The sequence below is a fragment of the Lepidochelys kempii genome, chromosome 12 (genome assembly GCF_965140285.1).
Source record: "Lepidochelys kempii isolate rLepKem1 chromosome 12, rLepKem1.hap1, whole genome shotgun sequence".
In the NCBI taxonomy this organism is placed as follows: Eukaryota; Metazoa; Chordata; order Testudines; family Cheloniidae; genus Lepidochelys; species Lepidochelys kempii.
This window is the reverse complement of record NC_136391.1, coordinates 36,053,805-36,073,437: the sequence shown is the minus strand read 5'-3', so window position 1 is coordinate 36,073,437 and position 19,633 is coordinate 36,053,805. Positions and strand designations below refer to the sequence as shown.

The following is a 19,633-nucleotide window of genomic DNA, read 5'->3' as shown; positions in this document are numbered from 1 at the left end:
TGTGTAGCTTCCTGGAGAAGTTTTAAAACCAGAACCAGTTAATTCTGTAACTGTCCCCTTGAAGCATCACAAAATAGTCTTGTGCAAAACAAGCTTTGAAAATCAAGTAGTGTTTTTTCTTTAACATGGATACTTCGATAATTGGGATATTTCAGTAAACTCTTGAAAAGTAGGAGCTAAAGAAGACGTGTTGCAAGACTTCTGCTTGGCGTACTTTTGTTCAGTTTTCAGATGTCTGCTAAAACGGCTTCTGAGCCTCAGCTGAGGCAAAACCTACCTCCTGGTTTGCTAATCGGTAATAAAAACCTTATCCAAAACAATGCAGCCTCTTTCTTTACACTAGCTGACTCAAGTCTCTGGTTTATTTACAAAGCTGTGAAGGCTCCCATCATTTGATCCTTTTTTTCATTCATGGCAGATTGTATAGAAAACTACCTTAAATGCATTCATATAAACTCGTGCTAACACTTTTAATTGTATTTTGTAGCATGTTTTAACAATTTCTGATTTTGAGAAGTTCATACACTAGTAGTTAAGCTGTACTGTAGTCTCATTTGTCTATAAAGATATGTCTGTCTACACTGCATTTGGGAGCGAGTCTTCCAGCCTGTTGAGACAGGCTTGAGCTAGTACACTCAAACTAGCAATGTCGATATTCTAGCTCAGGCTTTCAAGCACAGGAGGTTGGCTGGACTTGAGAGCATGAGCTTCTGGCTGAGCTGAAATGTTGACACTGATACTTGTAGTGGTCTAGCTCAAGCCCTGTTAAGTGTGTCTGCCTGGGCTAGAAGGCTTGCTCCCAGCTGTAGTGTAGACATACCCTCAGAGGTCATTCTGTATGTTGCCATGTGACTCAAGTGGCAATTAAACTTCTTTGCAATGCTAATAGAATATGATAAAAAAAAAGGCTGGTGCTTTTTATTTTGAAAATGTGTCGTGAACTGAGCTGTCTATATTCAAGTATAGCTTGCTGGTTATGTTCTGAATTTCGTACAGAAATAGGTAGCAGTCCTTTCAGCATTTTCCAGCTGTCCCACAGTAGCAAATCAGAGTAATTTGTATTGCAACGGTATTTAGTACCACAATAACAAAGTGGATGGTCACCACCACACATCACAGATGCATAGTCTAGTTATTAATATAAGTGAAAACTTATTGTGTACTGAATATTTCAAGTTTCCTTTGGATCTATAATACAGTAAGAAGTTGAAGTATACTCAAGACTATACCTTAATATTTTCCACATGCTTTGATCTGTTATGTAAAATACATATAAATAAAACGTTAAAGAAGTGGTAACACTGTGCTTTCTCGGATATTTGTTTGTTTCAGTGAAGCAATAGACATGTTGTTAAAGTATAGAAAGGTCTCAAAATTCATTCTTGCACTTTTATTTAAAAAAGAAAATTCAGAAATCTGGTACAGCAGGGCTATAACAACTTCCAAAGCATATTTGAATACACCTTAACAAATACATTAGAGATTTTTTGAAAAGCTTATGCTCTTGCGGGGGGGCCTGTGGAAAGGCCAAAGAGGGTGCTTCCTTGTGAAAAATAATTCCAGCCAAGCAGTGGGGGGGTTTTTAACAGATAAGAACACAGTGTGTTTAGTTATGAGATGCTAACAAAACCAATTTGCAAAGATTTAATGTGATTCCTTCTTTAAATGTATTTACAAGATCAAATATCAGTATGTTGCCATAGCAAAATATTTCCCCCCATCCTGTTGAGCCATAAAGTACTAACTACACAAAGCTTATAAGCTATTGTGTGGCTTTCTGGCTATGTCCAATTAAACAGGTTGGCGTGTATTACTTGCATGCTTACCAATATCAGTTTGTTTTTCTAACCTTTATATGCTTTGGGTGAAAATCTTTAAAGAAAGGATATGCTCAGGAAAATCAGTGCAGAAACTTGAGCTACTAAAATGATTCGCAAAAGCAAAGTAAATCAGAATGTGGAGCTTTTCCATCTGAGCTTTGTTTATACATTACCATATTAACAATCTTCAAAGAATGGAATGTTTGCTCACTTGGTAGATTTATATTTAGCTACATTTCATTCATTACCACTACAAGAGCTTTGTGCAAATCAGATCGTGTACATGAAGGAATGGAAGTACATAATGCTATGTTTGTACACAATGCATGTTTTATACTGAAAGGTTGGTTGTTGATTCACAAACTAAAATCAAAATATTCTTCTAGCTTATTGACATCTAAGGCAATTTCACAGAGTGCAAATCTGAGGTCCAAAAAGTACATCTGTTATATTACAAATTGGGTTCATAGACTGGATAGTCAAGGGTTGAATTTCTGCCTTGTGCAGCACTGGGAAAGACTCACAGATCATTAAAGTGAGGGAACTAGCTGCTGTGGGAAGACGGCAGTATTAATAACAATTTCATTCTTTCCAACTGTGAGCTTATTCCTGTTCCTTCAAAAGCATGTTAAACGTTCAGTGAACTTTTGTCTATGTAAAAAACAAAGTGTTGTGGTTAGTTGTCTTGAAAATACTGTTGATCAATGTAGGCAGCCAACTAAGGTGGTGTCTGGCTGCTTTTTAAGAATACTTTTCTTGTATACGTTTATTATTCGAAGTAGTTGGAGCCTGGCTAACTTAGGAATTACACGGTAAGTACACAGGTTTCAGAGTGGTAGCCGTGTTAGTCTGTATCAGCAAAAAGAAGGAGTCGTCCTTGTGGCACCTTTGGTGAGCTAAAACCCACTTCATCGGATGCATGTAGGAAGATACATATACACACACACAACATGAAAAAATGGGTGTTACCATACACACTATAATGAGAGTGATCAATTAAGGTGAGCTGGTGATAATAGCTATGAAAAAAATGAAAAAAAAATATATATATATACATACACGCACCTTCCTACTGTATTTTCCACTGCATGCATCCGATGAAGTGGGTTTTAGCTCACAAAAGCTTATGCTCAAATAAATTGGTTAGTCTCTAAGGTGCCAAAAGTACTCCTCATTAAGTAGAGTGATATCCCATGATGTAAAAGCACTGAATAATTTTTTTTCAAAATATATAGTTCAGTGACAGATCCTTGGGAGAGCTGCTTTAAATAAAAATTTTAAAAGTCTGCATAATTCAGGGCTGTGAAGTTGGTTTTTTTTAAAAAAAAGGATGTTTTCATACTGTCTGCTCCATGAAGCTACAGCAAAACTATATCTACATGCTAGGGAAAGTATCTTCATGTTTTAAGACTGTCATTTTTTTTCCAGATACGGTATGAAGCCAAGATGTTTACATGTGCATAGCACAAGCCTTTTTTGTTGGTTCCTTACATGTATTAGCAGTTGCATTGTTCCCAAGAATTATCTGCAATGTCATGATCAGCTCCCCCACCAACACATTAGATTTATAAAAGACCGAATGGAAGTATAGAAATGCAGAAGCTGGGTTCCAGATGTATAAACAAATACTGCCTCCTGCAGAGTACACCAAGTTAGTTAGAATAAAGAACACTTTTTTTATCCTTCCCAGGATGTTTGTCACAGACCAAATATGGGCTTCAGGTTTCAAGAATTGTTATATTTTAATAGCTGAACAGCTCTAAGCACAGGTTAGTCTAAATGTAAGATCCGTGATTCATAATCCACAGCATTATCTGTTCTTTACTAACAGCATAAAAATCTTGTACAATACCAGGTCTGTGTGAAATAAGGAAGCCATACTCTGCAGGTTATGAAGAGCACCTCTGATCTATGCTTCCGACAGGTTTTCTCGATTTAGCTTGAATGACAGCAGGAGTGATGGGCGTGTACTTCAACTTTTAATAGAAACAGACCTCCTTATATGGCCTATTTGAGCTATAGCATGCTCATTAGCAATCAACCATAGAGATATGAGATACTTATTTATATTTCTGTAGTCAGGACCCCCCAGTGCTGTACAAACATGAAGCAAGAAGTCCCTGCTCCAACCAGCTTACAGTCTTGGTGGTTCTAAAATGAACAACAGCATCAAGTCCAGGCTCCTCCAGTAAAGAGGGTGATGATATAGAGAGAACATTGGTGAGCCACAGTCTGACAGTGCCATTTTAATCACTGACAGGAAAGGGTGTCATCATGAGATCTCATTATAAGCAGACAATTGCTGGGCATTGCCATGGCAGAAAGCAGGGATGGTTTAACTTTACATAGGGACATTGGGTATTGCTGTTGGCTTCTTTTGCCTGTCCCTTATAAAATCTCTTGCTTGGGTACGATGGTCTGAGGCAGTATTTTCACAAGGGCCTCTGGCCCTGGGGTTGGGCCTGGTTTGTAGTCTTCGCTTCCTGTGCTGGTAGATGGAGAAGGAAGGGATGTTTCTGGAGATGCTGGAAGGGAGAAAAATAAAAACAAAGAATTAAAACCTATTAGGAGACAACGTTTTGAATAGCACGGTATCTGCTTAAAGACACCAAAGTAGAGTCACAAGGATCAAGATGGTGGTGTAGATGCAAGTTCATGAACAGCACTAAATGCAGTACCTTAGCATAGTTTCTTGGCTATCTTGAGTTGTCTTTATGAAATAACTAAAGATGTGCTAGCTTTAAAAACAATCCTCAATAGTTGATATGGTTAATACCTTTTTTCATAACAAAATTTCTAAATTGTTTTATTAGATCATTTTATTTAGGAAATGACTCTTTGATCGTGGGGACCATGTAAGTTCCTAAGTGTCTGAGGCCTGCAGTCTGTAACACATTTATTCTCACAGCACCTCTGCAAGGTAGGGAAGTGCTAATAGCTTCATTTTAACAAGTTGTTCTTCAGCAACCACTCTCAACATGCTGCATAAGGGAGGTGAGGCTCATCGTCCCCATTTCACAGATGGGGAACTGAGGCATTGAGAGACTAAATGACTTGTCCAGGGTACCACACGCAATCTGAGGAACTGAACCCAGCTCTCGACTTGCACCAAAACACTTGGAGGACAGGTGATACCAAAATGGTGGGGTAGCCTGTTGTGAATGCAGGTAGCTTCTTCCGCCTTTCACTTTGTGATCAGGGACTCGGTGCCGGGTGGGTTATTAGGAGTTTTACCAAGCAACGTACTGCATTGTCTTATAAATAGTACTTGGGAAAATGTGTTCCCACTTCAAAGTGCTGATCTCTAATTAGAGCAATGACTCTCTTACTGTGCTCTGTGACTTGGTGGTAGGCTGCAGAGTGCTAACTGGTCACATGATGCTGGCTCCCCTTCTTGTGCCTAGCTGTTAGTTTAGTTCAATTTTCGATGCTGTTTATCTTAGAGACATTATTGCTAATTATTTTTCCGTGCACACATTTGCCGTAGTTCCTATGAGTATGAGCGGAAGAGGTAGTTCATGGGAATGGGGAGAGCCAGTTTTCCACAGCGTTTCTATTAAGTTTCAGTCCACGCTATGGAAAAAATGTAAGGGGTAGAATTAGGGCCATCTGCCAATTCAGTGAATACCAACCTTAAGCTACCGTGAAAGGAATAATAAAATCAGTGGGCTTTCTTAAAAAACCTCAACAAAAGTTTACTGGAAGCTTTAAAGATTCTACACCTAATGAAATTGCCTTTCACGCAGGTTGAATGGTATAATTTCTATTTTGCTGACAATTTACTTCGCATATAATAAAACAGATCTCACTGGCTACTGTGTGCCCTACTTTCTGAATGTTTACACTTCTACCTTTGTGCATAAAGAATAGCATTGCCAATGCTCCTGCTTTTTATTGAGAGTCTTGTGCTATTTGGTGGTGGTCTTAAAATCCCTGCTTCTGGATTCAGCTTTCATGTATAAAAAGTAAGTTTCTTGCCCTTATGGTTGTGGAAGAAACCTGGGAAGTGTGTAACCTAAAGGTGTAAAACCTAGAAGGCAAATAAAAAGGATCTGGAGTTTGTTTTTAAAATCTCATGATTTGAAAGGATAGGGTGGGGTTGACATGATTTTTGAATGCTTGGGATGTTGGTTGTGAATACTTTCTTAAATTATAAGTGGAATGATGACACTGTCATAATAGGGCCTAGTGAGATGTAAGACCCAGTGCATTGTCTTCAGTGGCAGTTTTGCCTGGCTAAAAACTAAGGAAGATCCTGAGGTTTAGACCCCTATTTTGTCTCCTGCTGCTGGATCTAACACATGACAGGTCCCATTTAGCCCCACAAAGTCTAAGCGTGATGCTTAAATAAACCAAACTAAGCTTATAGGCCCAGCAGCGTCCTACCCAATCCCCGCACTATGCCTGCCAATAGCATAAAGATGGACACCTACGGTCTGGAATTGTGTGAATCACAGAACTCATGTTTGGTAAAGCTACGTGTCCTGGCAGAGGTTCCAGGTCGAGGTTGGAGGGTCCTGACTGGTATTGTACATCAAGAGTGGTTCCTGCATAGGAGCATGGAAAAGAAGTCATTCTCCCCATTGTTGTTAAACTACAAACCAGCAGAAGCATTCCTATGACCTGAGGCACGCCGCACATTTTTACAGGGAGCGGAAGAATCGCTGGTAGCGGGATCACCAGGAGACGTATCCCCAATTTCCTCAGTCCCTTGCGTCCCCTCCTCCTGCTCCCCTCTCTCCTGCGGCACCCCAGCATTTCCAACTGTGACGCTGTCATCTTAGTTACCTAAAAGAACTTGATTTCTGCTGCTCCCAGCTCCAGCATTTTGGCTACTCATCTGTGGCCAATCACCCTTTGCGGGTGGCCCCCAGTTCAGCCCTGAATCTGATGTTTTCACAAGGTTACAATTTGCTTTTTGTATTACTACAAAATGTTGTACCCTTGAAGGGGGGTAGAGGGGTGTCTGTTCCATGCATGAGCTAATGAAAAAAGAGTCAGATCCTCAGCTGGCATGAATCACCATAGATCCATCAGCTTCAGTGCCAATGTACATCAACTGCTGATCTGGCTCCAAAGTCTCTTTAATTTGATCAACCTGGGGCATCCCTAAATACGGCATTGGTGTTAGCATTGTTGTTAAGGCCTTTGAAATACTCACGGTTTTCAAGGCATGCAGGGAAGAAAGAGGATCTCAGCGGGGGCGTACCTCCCAGAAGCATTTCTTGCAGCAAGCTGTCAATCCTTGCCACACCGAAGAGTTTCATGAATTGGACCTGCTCTATCATTTGCCAGGTGATGCTCTGGAGCGGTGGCAGGAGGAGGAGAATGTCACTGAACCGCCCTCGTGAGTCGTACTGCCGGTCGTTGATGTAATCCTCCAGGTTGACCTGCACCTGGAATCGCATGTTCTTCACCTTGCCAGGTTCGCTCAGGCCTTTACAGTCTGAGAGACAGAGACAGACAATTTACACTCTCCAGACACAAACACACACAAGCTGGGACAGCTCTCGCAGTCAGCCAGACTCTAGAAGAAAAGATTAAATACACCGATATGGCAAGTGATGGTTTTTTAAAAAATATTTCTCCTTTAGACTAGAAGTTGGAATGGCTCTAATGTGGCAATGTGGCAGCTCAGTGTTAATCTGGAAATAGTTCATATCCCACAGGGAGCAGAGCAATGTCTACAGGGAATGGTAGGAAAATAGGAGTTTGAGTCATGCAGGTAGCATGATTAACAAGCATGGGTGATGGGTATCAGAGGCCTGGGGAGGCTAAGTGTCCCCTAACCCAGGCCCTGGGGCCCTGCCCACACTCTGTCCCACCTTCCTTCTCCCTCTCCCCTGAAGCTGGCAGGGGCTCAGATCCAGCCGGTGGCCTGGAGCTCGGGGCTTGGGCCCACCGGCAGCCAGGGTGGCCAGGGACAGCTCAGGCCGGCCCGGGCATTGGGCCAGCAGCTCAGGCTGGATCTGGCCAGTAGCCTGGTGCTGGGACCAGCCTGGGAGTTGGGCTGGCCAGCATGGCTGGGATAGGCTGGCCAGTGGCTTGGTGTGGCTGGGGCAGGCCAGACAGGGCTCCTCTGGCTGCAGGAGGGGGGCTCCGGGCTCCTCTGGCCATGGTGGTTGTGGCCTCGGGCAGAAGGGATGGGGCCAGTGGGCTAGCCTCCCTGGTCAGGGGCGCGGGGAGGGTGGGTTTCACCTGCCACCCATGTTAACAAGCAAAGGGAAAGATATGAAGAATAGGAGATTAAAATTATTTATGCCCCAAAAGAAGTGGGCAAAGTGCTGAGGACCCAGCTGCTGCCCTTGAATTTAATGCATGCTCAGCCCGTCTGAAAAACCAAGTCACTTCTTTTGGGGCATAAATATGAAGTTAGGGACCTGTCTTTTATTTTTCAAAATCATGGCCAGGATTTTTATGCCAGAACAAAGGCTGTTCCTTGGGGTATAGAGACCTGTGGGGAAGTAGATTGTGAAGGTGGAGCTAAGAAACAGCTGTTGCCTGAATGCCTCGTGTAAATGTGGTAGAGATTTTCAATAGATTCCCCATAGATTTTCTAGTTAAGTTCAGAGTCTTGCCTCGTACCTTCAAAGCACTCCACAGCCTGGGCACGGGAAAACTGAAGGATTGTTTTAAAGGTCCAGGATGAAAACTGCGGTTGACAACTCCCCTCCTTTGGCACAATGGAACCCTCAACATAAGAGTAAAGCTCATCTGTGTGGGAGACCCAACTTTCTCGGGGGGCTGGTCTGAGACTGCAGCATGAACTCCCCCAGTAACTAAACCCCTTCCCACACCGTTCCGCTTTCCATTTCAGCTGCGAGGCACGTTTCTTTGGCCTGCCTTCTCCAACATCAAAACAAAGCTACAACGATATTTATAGTTGGGGGGGGGGGAAAGACACTACCAAACTAAGACACCCCCTCTGTACAAGTGTCTCGCTTGGGGGAGGCTGAGAGAACAAACAACGTGTGACGGCTGTGTAGTCACATTTCTTAATGCAATACTGGCAGGCGCTCAGATACCAAAGGATGAGCTCAGTATAAAAACCTATATAGAATAGTAAAGGGAAATCGGGATCAAAAACTATCTATCCAAAGTAGTGAAAATAATCCTGAATGGCTTTGGGAGCCATCCAGTGCATGCTTCATGAGAGACCATCCTATCCTCCTGGGGGACTTCAACTCTGTAAATACCTTTGTGGGAATGGCACAGGAACCCGAAAGGGCTAACTGAGGGATCACACGCAGGCTGGGTCTGAAATACACTGCCCTGCTGGACCAGGAAAGAGGCTTTGTATACAATAACTAATGGAGATGGTACTTATGGTATCTGCCTTTGCTTTTGCAGCGTATAAGCCTAGATGTGATATGCAGTGCATTTCTATTATTTTAATTGGATTTTCTCTCTATGTTCCTAACAAATCTTTTCTTATGCCAGTCCAGGTGGTTTTAGGCTGTTTGGAAATTTCACCCAGACTGTCCCAAAGAATTGAAGCAACTTTCAATGTTTAAGGAGAGGTAGGTAAGGCTGGGTGCCTGCAGTTTAGTCTCTTCAGGACACTCATGAAGAGTATAGACTAAGGAGTCCTCTCCTATTAGGTATGTTGCTTCAAGGCTGCAGCCCTCCAGATACACAGGAAAGGGCTAAGGGCCATGATGAGAAATGAGTTGAAGACACATATGGTGACAAGTAAGTGCCAGTAGAAGAATGTCTCATTTGGCGTTGGCCTAGGTTCAGTTCTCCAGCTGTAAAGTGGGGATAAAAGGACTCAAGATGCAGGGAAGAAAGAGGATCTCAGTGTTGTGAAGGGCTCAGATATTACAGTAATGGGGGCCATGTGAGTAAAAAGATAGGTGTGGGGGGAGGGACAGAAGGATGGATGGATAGCACTCAGCAAGGGGTTAGAGTAAAGAAACACCGCTGTTCAGGACCATGTGAGCTAGGAAAGCAGCAGGTCTCTGAAGTTCTACTGCAGGCCAGGCCTTTGATATGCCCTCCTCTCTTCCTGTCTGCGAGGTGGCCCCATCCTATCCCCTTCAGTCATGGTTTGCTCTTTGTATCACTCCCCCTGCTGAGTCTAGCCCAGGGTTCAGCAACGTTTGATCAAACAGCTCAACTCTTATCACTTATTTGACACTGGCCTGCCCAAAGAGTGTTATTTTTTTAGAGCCCAAGCATTTGTCATGCTCTCCCAAGCCCTGGAAGGTGCCTTCGTTTGTCTCACTTGAAGCCTAGTCCAAAGCCACCGAAGTCAGCAGAAAGACTCCTGACGGGCTTCGGAGCAGGCCCTAATTTCCCGTTCTCTTTTCCCCAAATCTTCTCTTTATTCTGTCATTTTGCTCTCTTAAGCCATGACCGTGAGACGTTGCAGCATCCTTCCTGATGTTGATGGAAACTGCAGGCAATCAACACTTCTCATGGCCTAACCATTTGTAGATTTTATGCTCCCTCCTGGTCCCTGTTTTAATTCCCATTCTGTTGCTTGGTTAATTCACTGAAAAATTAAATATAGGCATGCATGTCCTCATTTTCTATTGATATACATCACTGAGTGAGGCCGAACTCTGGAAGCAGCTCAGTTCCTGCAGGTTCTGTAAGGTTTTGCATGTGTCTCGGATTGGAGCAAATACTTTGCTTTAATACTTACAAACCTTGCAATTATGCTTCTTAGGGGAGATGAGGGAGTAGAGCACCACAAAATGAAGGAGGATCGACAATAATGGAATTTTCAAGAAATGCCATAAATGATCCTCCTTCTCCCCCCCACCCCAGACTGGACCCCTCACTCCACCCACTTATGTGCCATTTTAGTCCTATCAAGATTCTTCTCTTGGAATCCCATGATCTGCCACTGATGATAGTGGTTTGATAAATCTGAGAGACTTACCTGGGTCAAAGAATATGATCGCTTTAAGGCATGCATACTCATTGTCATCAACCTGGATGTCACGTAAGGGCTTTACCAACTCATCCAGGATTCGAATGGCTACGCGAGCAATTTCCAGTTCTGGGCAGTGCATTGGAATGATGAAATCATTTCCTGAGAAGATGAAAAAACATATGTCTCAGCCATTTATACCAGCTCTTTGGGGCTGGTATAATTTATATAATTTATAATAATTTAATGGCATTATTAAATCACCCATTTCTTCAGACACCAACAGCCATATTTTCAGAATGCAGCATGTGATTGCGTGTATAATTTGCACATGCAGTTTCATGGTCAAATTCAGAATTGACATGGGCGAATAACTACTTAGATGCATTTGTGTGCTTAATTACCCAATTTGTGCATGCAGTTGCCATAACCATTCATGCAAATCAGGTTGATATTATGTGCTGAGTAACATCCTGTTATACCTGTCTGAGCATCTGACCACAAGACTATCATAACTCATGTGTAAGGCTAAGATTTTTTTACAGATATTTTTAGTAAAAGTCACAAACAGGTCACGGGCAAAAAAGAAAAATTCACAGCAGCCGTGACCCGTCTGTGACTTTTACTAAAAATATGGTGACAAAATAGGGATCTGCGGGTCCCCACACTGTCGGAAGCAGGGCAGCTGCGGAGGGGCTAGGAGCTGCCAGCAGCGGCTGCGGGGTACCCCTGCTGCCTCCAGCTCTAGGGGGTCCCCCCCATCTAGGGGGGCTGAGAGCTGTGCGGTGCCCCCGCCTCCCCTGGGCAGCCAGGAGCTCTAGGATTCCCCCACTGCCTCCAGGAGGTCTGGGGTTCCCCCACCGCTACCGGCAGCCCAGAGTTTGGGGGACTTCCCCCACCACCCACGGCGGCCTGGAGCTCGGGGGGGTTCTCCCACTGCCCCTGGTGGCTGGGAGCTGTAGCGGCAGCCAGAGGCAGTGGGGGTACCCTCGGGCAGTGGGGGACCCTGCAGCTCCCGACCAGCACAGGCTGAAGTCACGGAGGTCGCTGGAAGTCACAGATTCCGTGACTTCCACGACCTCCATGACTAAATCATAGCCTTGCTCATGTATAATTTTTTGTAGAACTAATTTACCCAAGGTTGGCCAACATAATGTTGTTGAGACCAACCTTTTCCCCCCATCTGCAGTGGAGAATCCTGACAGTTTTTTAAATGGTAGAAGAAAACACCACCTTAAATTACAAGGGAATATCTATCTAATCTAAATATCTGATCTAATCTCTCTTTAGTATTTCTAAAGGACCTATTACCTTAATGTCTAGGCATTAGTATCTAAGGGGATGACTACATCGCAAAGTGACAAGGTGATGGCAGCATGGTATGCATCCCTGTGTCTGCTGTAATTTAGCTAGCACAGGTAACAATACCAGTGTAGATTGGTGACACGTTAGCAAGCAAAGTACATATCCAGGGACCTTAGAGGGCTTGGACTCCGGTTGCTAGCCTGTGCTGAAACTGGTGCCACCATGTCTACGCTGCTATTGTTCCTCGTGCTAGCTAGCTTAAAGCTGACATGGGTATGCCCACCCATGCCCACCCAGGCTGTAATCACACCTTCCCTTTGCAGTGTGGACAGAGCCAAAATGCTTAGTAGAACAGTGAGCGTTCAACATGCATTAACAGAGGTAACATTTACATGTTGTCTCTAGCTAAAGAATCATTTTAATTTTCTGACGATTCCAACTCCAGCACAAATACATTGAACTAAAACTCAAGGCCTCCAAGACCCATGTATGAGTCTCCCCACCTGGACTGGAGATAAGGAGTGAGCTCTTGTCTCTGCAGTATTTCTCCCCTCGCTTTTTCGTTGAGCCAGTACCAAGTTATCCATGAGTCTGAGGATCTATGCAGTGGGAGTTCTATGAGGCTGAGAGGCTGCACGTCATCTCTTCACTGGCTCTGTGGAGATTCCCCAGCAGGACAGTACAGCCCTGGGAAGTAACAATCCTCCTTAAAGAGGACTCCTATGGAAGCCACTGACTGTGGAAGTCCTATCAGAGCGGCTCTTTTGGAGCACCAACGCTGTTAGGTAGCATAGGATACCTGGCATTCTGCTGATCCTTCAGTATCTGTGCAGATCCTGGCAATATCTGGGTTCTTGGAATGAGCCTCATGATCTGTTTGTCCCCCCCCCCCCCCTCAGTGGACCATGGGGAAGAAAGCACCTCACAGAGAACCTCATGGACATTTTCTTACCCTTAGCCCTATGGGTTTTTCCTTGGAATGCAGAGATGCGGCCCTGAATTTAAGGGGTGACCATTACAGTCTTTAATTTCCTACCTGGGGAACAAATATTTAAGAATGGGCTCTTCAGTCTATCAGAGAAAGGTATATCAGGATCTAATAGCTGGAAGTTGAAGTTAGACAAAATCAGACTGAAAATAAGGCATACATTTTGAACAGTGACAGTAATTAATCATTAGAACAATTTACCAAGGATCATAATGAATTCTCCATCACTGACAATTTTAAAATCAAGTTTGGATGTGTTTCTAAAAGCTCTGCTTTAGGAATTATTTTGGGGAAGTTCTATGGCGTGTGATATACAGGAGATCAGACTAGATGATCACAATGGTCCCTTCTGGCTATGGAATCTATGAATTAGATACTCAGAGGCATAAACCTAACAGAGAGCAAATCATGCAGGTTTCTTCCTCCAAACTCACTGTAAGTCTGCCCTCCAATGTTCCAAAGCTGGGTTGCTACAAGGTTTATTGTGCCTAAATTTAAACCAGGAGGGAAGCAAAATCTGAAACCCAGCTTTATATCGACATTCTAGCAACGCTATGGAAGCAGAGGGGTGGAAGGTGCATGTTTGCATTTAATTTGGTGTCATTTTATAATTGAAGTTACCATGTCAAGGGGCCACGGTTTGGTTTGTATTTAATTTTTTTTTCTTAGTCATAACAAAAAAAATTTCATTCTAGCAGCCTGAATTATCAAGACAGTTTGTTGGCTAAAATACAACGATGATCTTGCCTATTTATATATTGTCTGACATCCAGAAAGTTCCCCAAGCTCTTTGGTCTACAAACAGATGTACAGGCTTTATGGAAAAAGGACTTTATCCACCATGGCAGGGCGGCCACCTCTAGAGAGAAGTAGCAACAATTTAACAGCATAAAGCATAACAGGTGAAATATACCTTAGCTAGTTGAATGCAAGGGCAATTGCAGATGGACAGGATACATAATGATTATCCAGCATGTAAATCTGTGCAAACTTCAAAGCAAGAATGAATTATATTATTTTACCTAATAATAGAAAATCTGTATATGGTATTGACCGTTTAGCAACTCCCAGGAGTAGGTGTTCTCCTGCATGGGCTCTTAGCAAGACAACCTGCAGATCACAGGGAAGAAACAGAGCGTATTACACTTCGACAGCAGACAGAGGAACAGTCAAGTGATTGATGTGTACAGAATGGGGAAAATTCTGCTTTCATTTAAATTAGTGCAAATCTGGAATAGCTCCACTGTAGACAATGGAATTACTCCTGGGGTAATTGAGAGCAAAATCTGACCCTAACTTGACTATAGCTTTGACTCTTTAGATGTTAGAAGCATTACATTTACAAAACATTAAAGCAAAACTCGTTTTGCAAAGCAAAAGAGAACACGTTTTGTTTGATATTGCCCTGGAAACAGTGGCTATTGTATCCTTCTACCAGCAGATAACGGTAGAAAAAATACAACCTCCCTTTTGACCCATCATTCCCAGTGCTGGCTCAGCTGATTATATGCAATATTTTTCTTGTCTTCAGTGGGTGGCAATCATTTCTAATGAATTAGTAATAACAAAAGCCTGGCCCTTTGAAATTCCACCTCTCCTGCAAGGAATTTCTTGCTCTACATGGTGAATTCTACTGAATATCACCCAGTTTGATGTTAAAGGGCAGGGACTATGTGTTTATATTAAATATAAATGGATTGAGGGAGTGACAGACACAGAGTCCTATTTCACCTGGTCATCCAGTGGAAGTTCACAGAACGCTGGGATATATTTTGCCCATTCGACAAGGGCTAAAAGCTGCTGTTTCATGGACTCACACACATCATTGATGGTTGCAACCTTCTTCATCGCAATGTCAGCACTGTGCACTGGACTCAGAGCTGAGTACTGAAAGAAAAACAAAGCAGAATTTGGATGTAGAACAGACTTAAGTGTTGCTTTGTTGAACAAAATGTCTGGTCAAGTAGAGTGTAATACGTGTTTCCTACATATCACGGGATTTATGGTTTCCATAGAGCCATTAATTTTGTCCTATCTCAAATATAATGTTTGACATTCATAACGATTTGGGGAGAACTGTATGTTGGATCCAGTGTTGAACGTAAATGACGCAAGAATGTTTGCAGTCTCCACCAGGTGGTGCTGTGTCACAACAGAGGGAGTAACATTGTAAGGAGAGTGATCACTTTACATAAGCTATTACCAGCAGGAGAGTGGGGTGGGGGGAGAGAAAACCTTTTGTAGTGATAATCACCCATTTTTTCATGGTTTGTGTGTATAAAAATGTCTTCTGTCCTTTCCACAGTATGCATCCGATGAAGTGAGCTGTAGCTCACGAAAGCTCATGCTCAAATAAATTGGTTAGTCTCTAAGGTGCCACAAGTACTCCTTTTCTTTTTGCAAATACAGACTAACAGGGCTGCTACTCTGAAACAGAGGGATAGTGACTTGAGCAGTTTATTGTCTGTGTGTTTTACATCCGACTCGTCGGACTTGACAAAGGGATTTTCTTTCTTTTGGTCAAAAGCACAGGATCTGAGCGCCCTGCCAATTATTTAATATGGCAGACCCAAAGAAGCAGCTCAGTCAACTCACCCAGTCTCCCAAGCAGCAGCTTGTTATAAAATACAAACAACCCCATGCATCAATCTTCCTATCTCTTTTCAAAGGTCAATGATGACAAATGGGCCCAGCAGTGTTAACTAAGGACTTGTTCAGGCCTCACAAGCCAGGGTGTGAATCTACAATATGCCAGCCTGCCACCCTGTAACGTTTCTTGTGGGTACTGCTGCAGCGTACTAAATGTTCCATGGTGCCCTTTGATGAGTACGTTACTGCACTTCAGAGTCATGCCTGGGCCCTAATGTTGCCCGCAGACAAGTCCTGAAAGGCGATGCTTTCTAATGCATGTTGCGAATGCAGCAATTCTTGAAGAAGTGAAAACATTTTTATATGTAAAGAAAATCCGCACCATATGTCTGGAAGAAAAGGACCATTTGTATTGGCAATTAAAAAGATGCCCTTATTCATTTGTTTTTTTAAAACAAACTACACCTTGGAGCGTGTGGTAATGGAAGAGGAAGGGAGAGAGGAGAAGATGATGGGATCATTGGGTTTAAATCCTAGTTTATTAGCTCTTTGCTCTTCTGCAACTGTTACCCTAATAATGCTCTGACATTTGCAGATCTTGCATTTATACTGAGGGAAGCCTAGTTCCTAACAAGTTATATACTGTACCTACAGGAATCTCTTCATGCATCATTGAAATGCAGCCACCTCTGGGGTGAAACAAAGCAAATCAAGTGGACAGCAAAGCAATTCAGCAATTTAGGATAAGAAGCAAAGAAGACTACCGTATCCTGCTGGACTGCCGGGGGGAATTGGTAGGTAGAATGTAATTGCTCAGACCTGTAGCCAGGACATAGATGCTAGGATGCTTGGGCACTGGGTCAGCAATGACCCAGAGAGAACAAGAGAGAATCATTAATATTGCTTCCTGTTGTAATTAGTTGTTCCATCTAAGTGCCATCCAAGGACTGAGTAGACTCATCCCCGCTTAGTTGGACGAGTTCACAGATGAAGCGGCCATAAACCCCCTTCTAATGATGATTATCAATGTAATTCATACCTGTTGTGCCATAGCCTCGGCCTGGGTCAGCACAGTGATTGACAGGGATCCATTGTCTTCATAGCTACTCCTGCGAATGCTAATCCTGTCCCGTTCATTCTGCACAGCTTCAAAGAGAGAAAGGAGGACAGTCATGTGATGAGTCAGAGATTGCCTTTCCCTGTCATCACCGATCACAGCTATTTACTATCATCGAGAACTCTACAATTTGCTAGTCATTTTATGAATCCATAAAATACATACTATTCAAACTGTCAACAATTTAAGTAGAGAGACACGGTGGGTGAGCAAATATCTTTTATTGGACCACTCTCTTGCCGACCAACGGTATTACATCCCTCACCTTGTCTCTCTAATATCCTGGGATCAACGTGGGTACCACAACACTGCATACAGCAATTTAAATAGTTATTTTAATGTTAGTAATAATTTTATGAGTATGTTGTATAGGGGGAAAATGATTACTGACTACAATGGCTTCTCTAATGAGTGTTCCAGCATGTCCTACCTGTAGGAGAGCATATGTGTAACATGCCCTTCAATTTCAGGGCCTACTTCTGCTACGAAATCCACATGGACAGACCCTTGCACCCACATGGAGAAGTTCCAGTGGTATTTATTATTTGTATTATGGTAGAACCTAGAGTCTCCCACTGACAGCAGAGACCCATTGAGTTAGGTGCCGTATAGACCCACAGTAAAAGACAATCCCTGCCGTGAAGAGCTTTCAATCTAAATAAATGCTAGAAAATAGTCAAGGCTGGGAGGGAAAATAGGGGCATAGAGAGATGACCCTGATCACCCTGATTCCCCAAGATGACCCTGCAGGTCAGTGGAAGAGCCAGGAATAGAACCTTGTGTGCATGGGTCCCATTGTCTCCAAATTATCCCCAAAGTGTTTCACAAAGTCAACCGTTCGTCTCTCTCACCAGCAAAAGATGGTCCAATACAAGATATTGCCTCTCCCACTTTGTCTCATTCAAATTGGAACAGAAGTGGGTGGGAAATCAGAGCCAGGGAGAAAAGATGAGGCTGAGCGTTGACGACATGAAGAAATACAGGCAGGCTGGTCCAGGTGCCAAGAGCTGCAGAAGAGGCAGCCCAAGAAGTAAGAGTGGCGAGCAAGAGTAAGAGAGGATGGTGCAAGATGAGTAGAGCAAGCTGGCAAGGGTGCAGAGAGAAAGATTAAGAGCCTCATCCAAAGTCTGAAGAACTCAATGGGAATCTTTTCATTGATTTCAGTGGTCTGTAGAGAGGCTCTAAGCCCATGAGATTTGATGCAGCAACGCCCTGGAACGTTTGAAAACCTGGGAAGAGACTTCTGAATGGGACCCTGAAATGAACAGGAAGTTGTCTGAGGTTTGCGTGATGTGGTCACATTTCTCAGTGGCTTGTGTCCCCATCACGCTATTGCCACACTCACACCACTGGGAGAAATGTTGTGTGATGTGCCTATGGAGGGTTACTTTATTTCTATCCTGTTCTATACACGGTCTTATTCACACTCATCACCATAGTATCTGAGTTCCTTCCAGCAGCGCATTAAGAAACATGGCTACCTCTCTGCCATGTGTTTGTTTTTTGCATCCTCTCCCCAGAGTGAGATGTGTGTGCAGTGGAGTGTCTTGTTTTGGAAGATGGTTTGTTGTTATTAATACATAGATGTGGTGCTCTGTGTTTGGTAGAGAAGGCAAGGTCAAAGAGGTGTGCCTTGCACTTGGAACAGAAAGCAGTGAAGTCTGTGATGATCCTTAAAGGGTAAGAACTTGGCCATGTTCCTCTAGTTGCACATGTGACATTGGAAAATCCAGTCTGGGCCTCTGCATCAGGAGAACGCAGCAACAATTGTACTGTATTTCCTGGTACTTGGTCTCCGGGATGATTTCCCAGTGATGGGGTTGGGATGGAGGAAGACCAGCAACCATCTCTATGATCACTGCATTAAAGAAACCCACAGATTCTGGAACCCTCCCCATAAAAGACCAGCAGACTTGTTCATGATGCTGATCATTCCTTAGAAGAGATCACTCCTAATTAATGGGCTATCTACCAAAAAGAGGAAGCTGGTGCATAACTAAGGAAGTAAATAAAGAAAAGATTTGTTTCAAATCAAAGTGTCCCATTAATAACAGCAACATAACTCCCCTTTGGAAACATTCTTCCCTTCATACACCAGGGGAAACAATTCCCAGGTCATAAATTGTCAGACATTCAGCAACTTGTTCAGACACTTGCGAAAGTTTCTCAGTTGAGAAAGTATCACACTGTCTGCCAGGATTTTCTTTCTAGACAGACGGACAAACCCACTCTCATCCACTGGATAAAATTGCACTGACCTTTCAGCTGTGGGCTCTACCACTCAGTGTGCTGCAAAAGAAAATGAATGGACTGCTATCTGGCTTTACAATCGAAAGCAGTAAGAAAATCACAACTGGCCTTGGATTCTTTGGTTCGTAGAGTGTTCTGATAGCCCTGGATGCCTCACAGCTTTGGGTCCCCACTGTTTAATAGTGATCAAGCACCAAACCTCTAACGGGAAATGCTCCTGCCTTCAATGACAGCAACCAAACACCACAGAGGAATCCTGTTTATAATGCCGAGCGCCATACTCTGCTCACATAAAGAAACCCAAGTGCTTGCTTGCTTGGCTGACATTTTGTCATCCCAGTGAGTGCTCGAACTACTGGGCTAGAGTCAGTATCTTTTGCTCTGGCCTACTGAATATTTAATTATTTATGCAAAGAGAAATAACTCCGACGGGAGAGCATGAGAAAAGCTGAGGCTATAGGCCAATGGGTAAGGTGTGCCTCTAGAACATGGGAGACCCGAGGTCAAGTCTCTGCAGATGAGACATTTGTGTTTAGATCTTCCACCCACCAAGGGAGTTGGCTCTTCTGGGGCGTCTCATGTTTTTTCATGAAAAATTTCAAAGGGGCTTGGTTCGTTCCACTGAGGAAGGAAATAAAATTCTGAAACGTCAATATTTTTCACGTAATGGAATTTTTCTGGCC

At 43.2% G+C, this 19,633-nt stretch overlaps 1 protein-coding gene across 2 annotated transcripts in view; it reads right to left on the bottom strand.

Annotated features, from left to right (window-relative positions):
* Nucleotides 1-3,664: 3,664 nt before the first annotated feature.
* LOC140896382 (hepatocyte nuclear factor 4-beta) overlaps nucleotides 3,665-19,633 on the bottom strand; it is a 40,785-nt gene continuing 24,816 nt past the window's right edge. For both annotated transcript variants that reach the window (XM_073308098.1, XM_073308100.1), the window contains exons 4-10: nucleotides 16,623-16,729; nucleotides 14,726-14,881; nucleotides 14,017-14,104; nucleotides 10,711-10,863; nucleotides 7,030-7,266; nucleotides 6,254-6,367; nucleotides 3,665-4,345 (exon numbers count right to left, since the gene is read on the bottom strand). In XM_073308098.1, coding sequence (XP_073164199.1) covers nucleotides 4,209-4,345; nucleotides 6,254-6,367; nucleotides 7,030-7,266; nucleotides 10,711-10,863; nucleotides 14,017-14,104; nucleotides 14,726-14,881; nucleotides 16,623-16,729 — 992 coding nt within the window. In that variant the 3' untranslated portion in view covers nucleotides 3,665-4,208. The remainder of the gene's footprint in view (nucleotides 4,346-6,253; nucleotides 6,368-7,029; nucleotides 7,267-10,710; nucleotides 10,864-14,016; nucleotides 14,105-14,725; nucleotides 14,882-16,622; nucleotides 16,730-19,633) is intronic.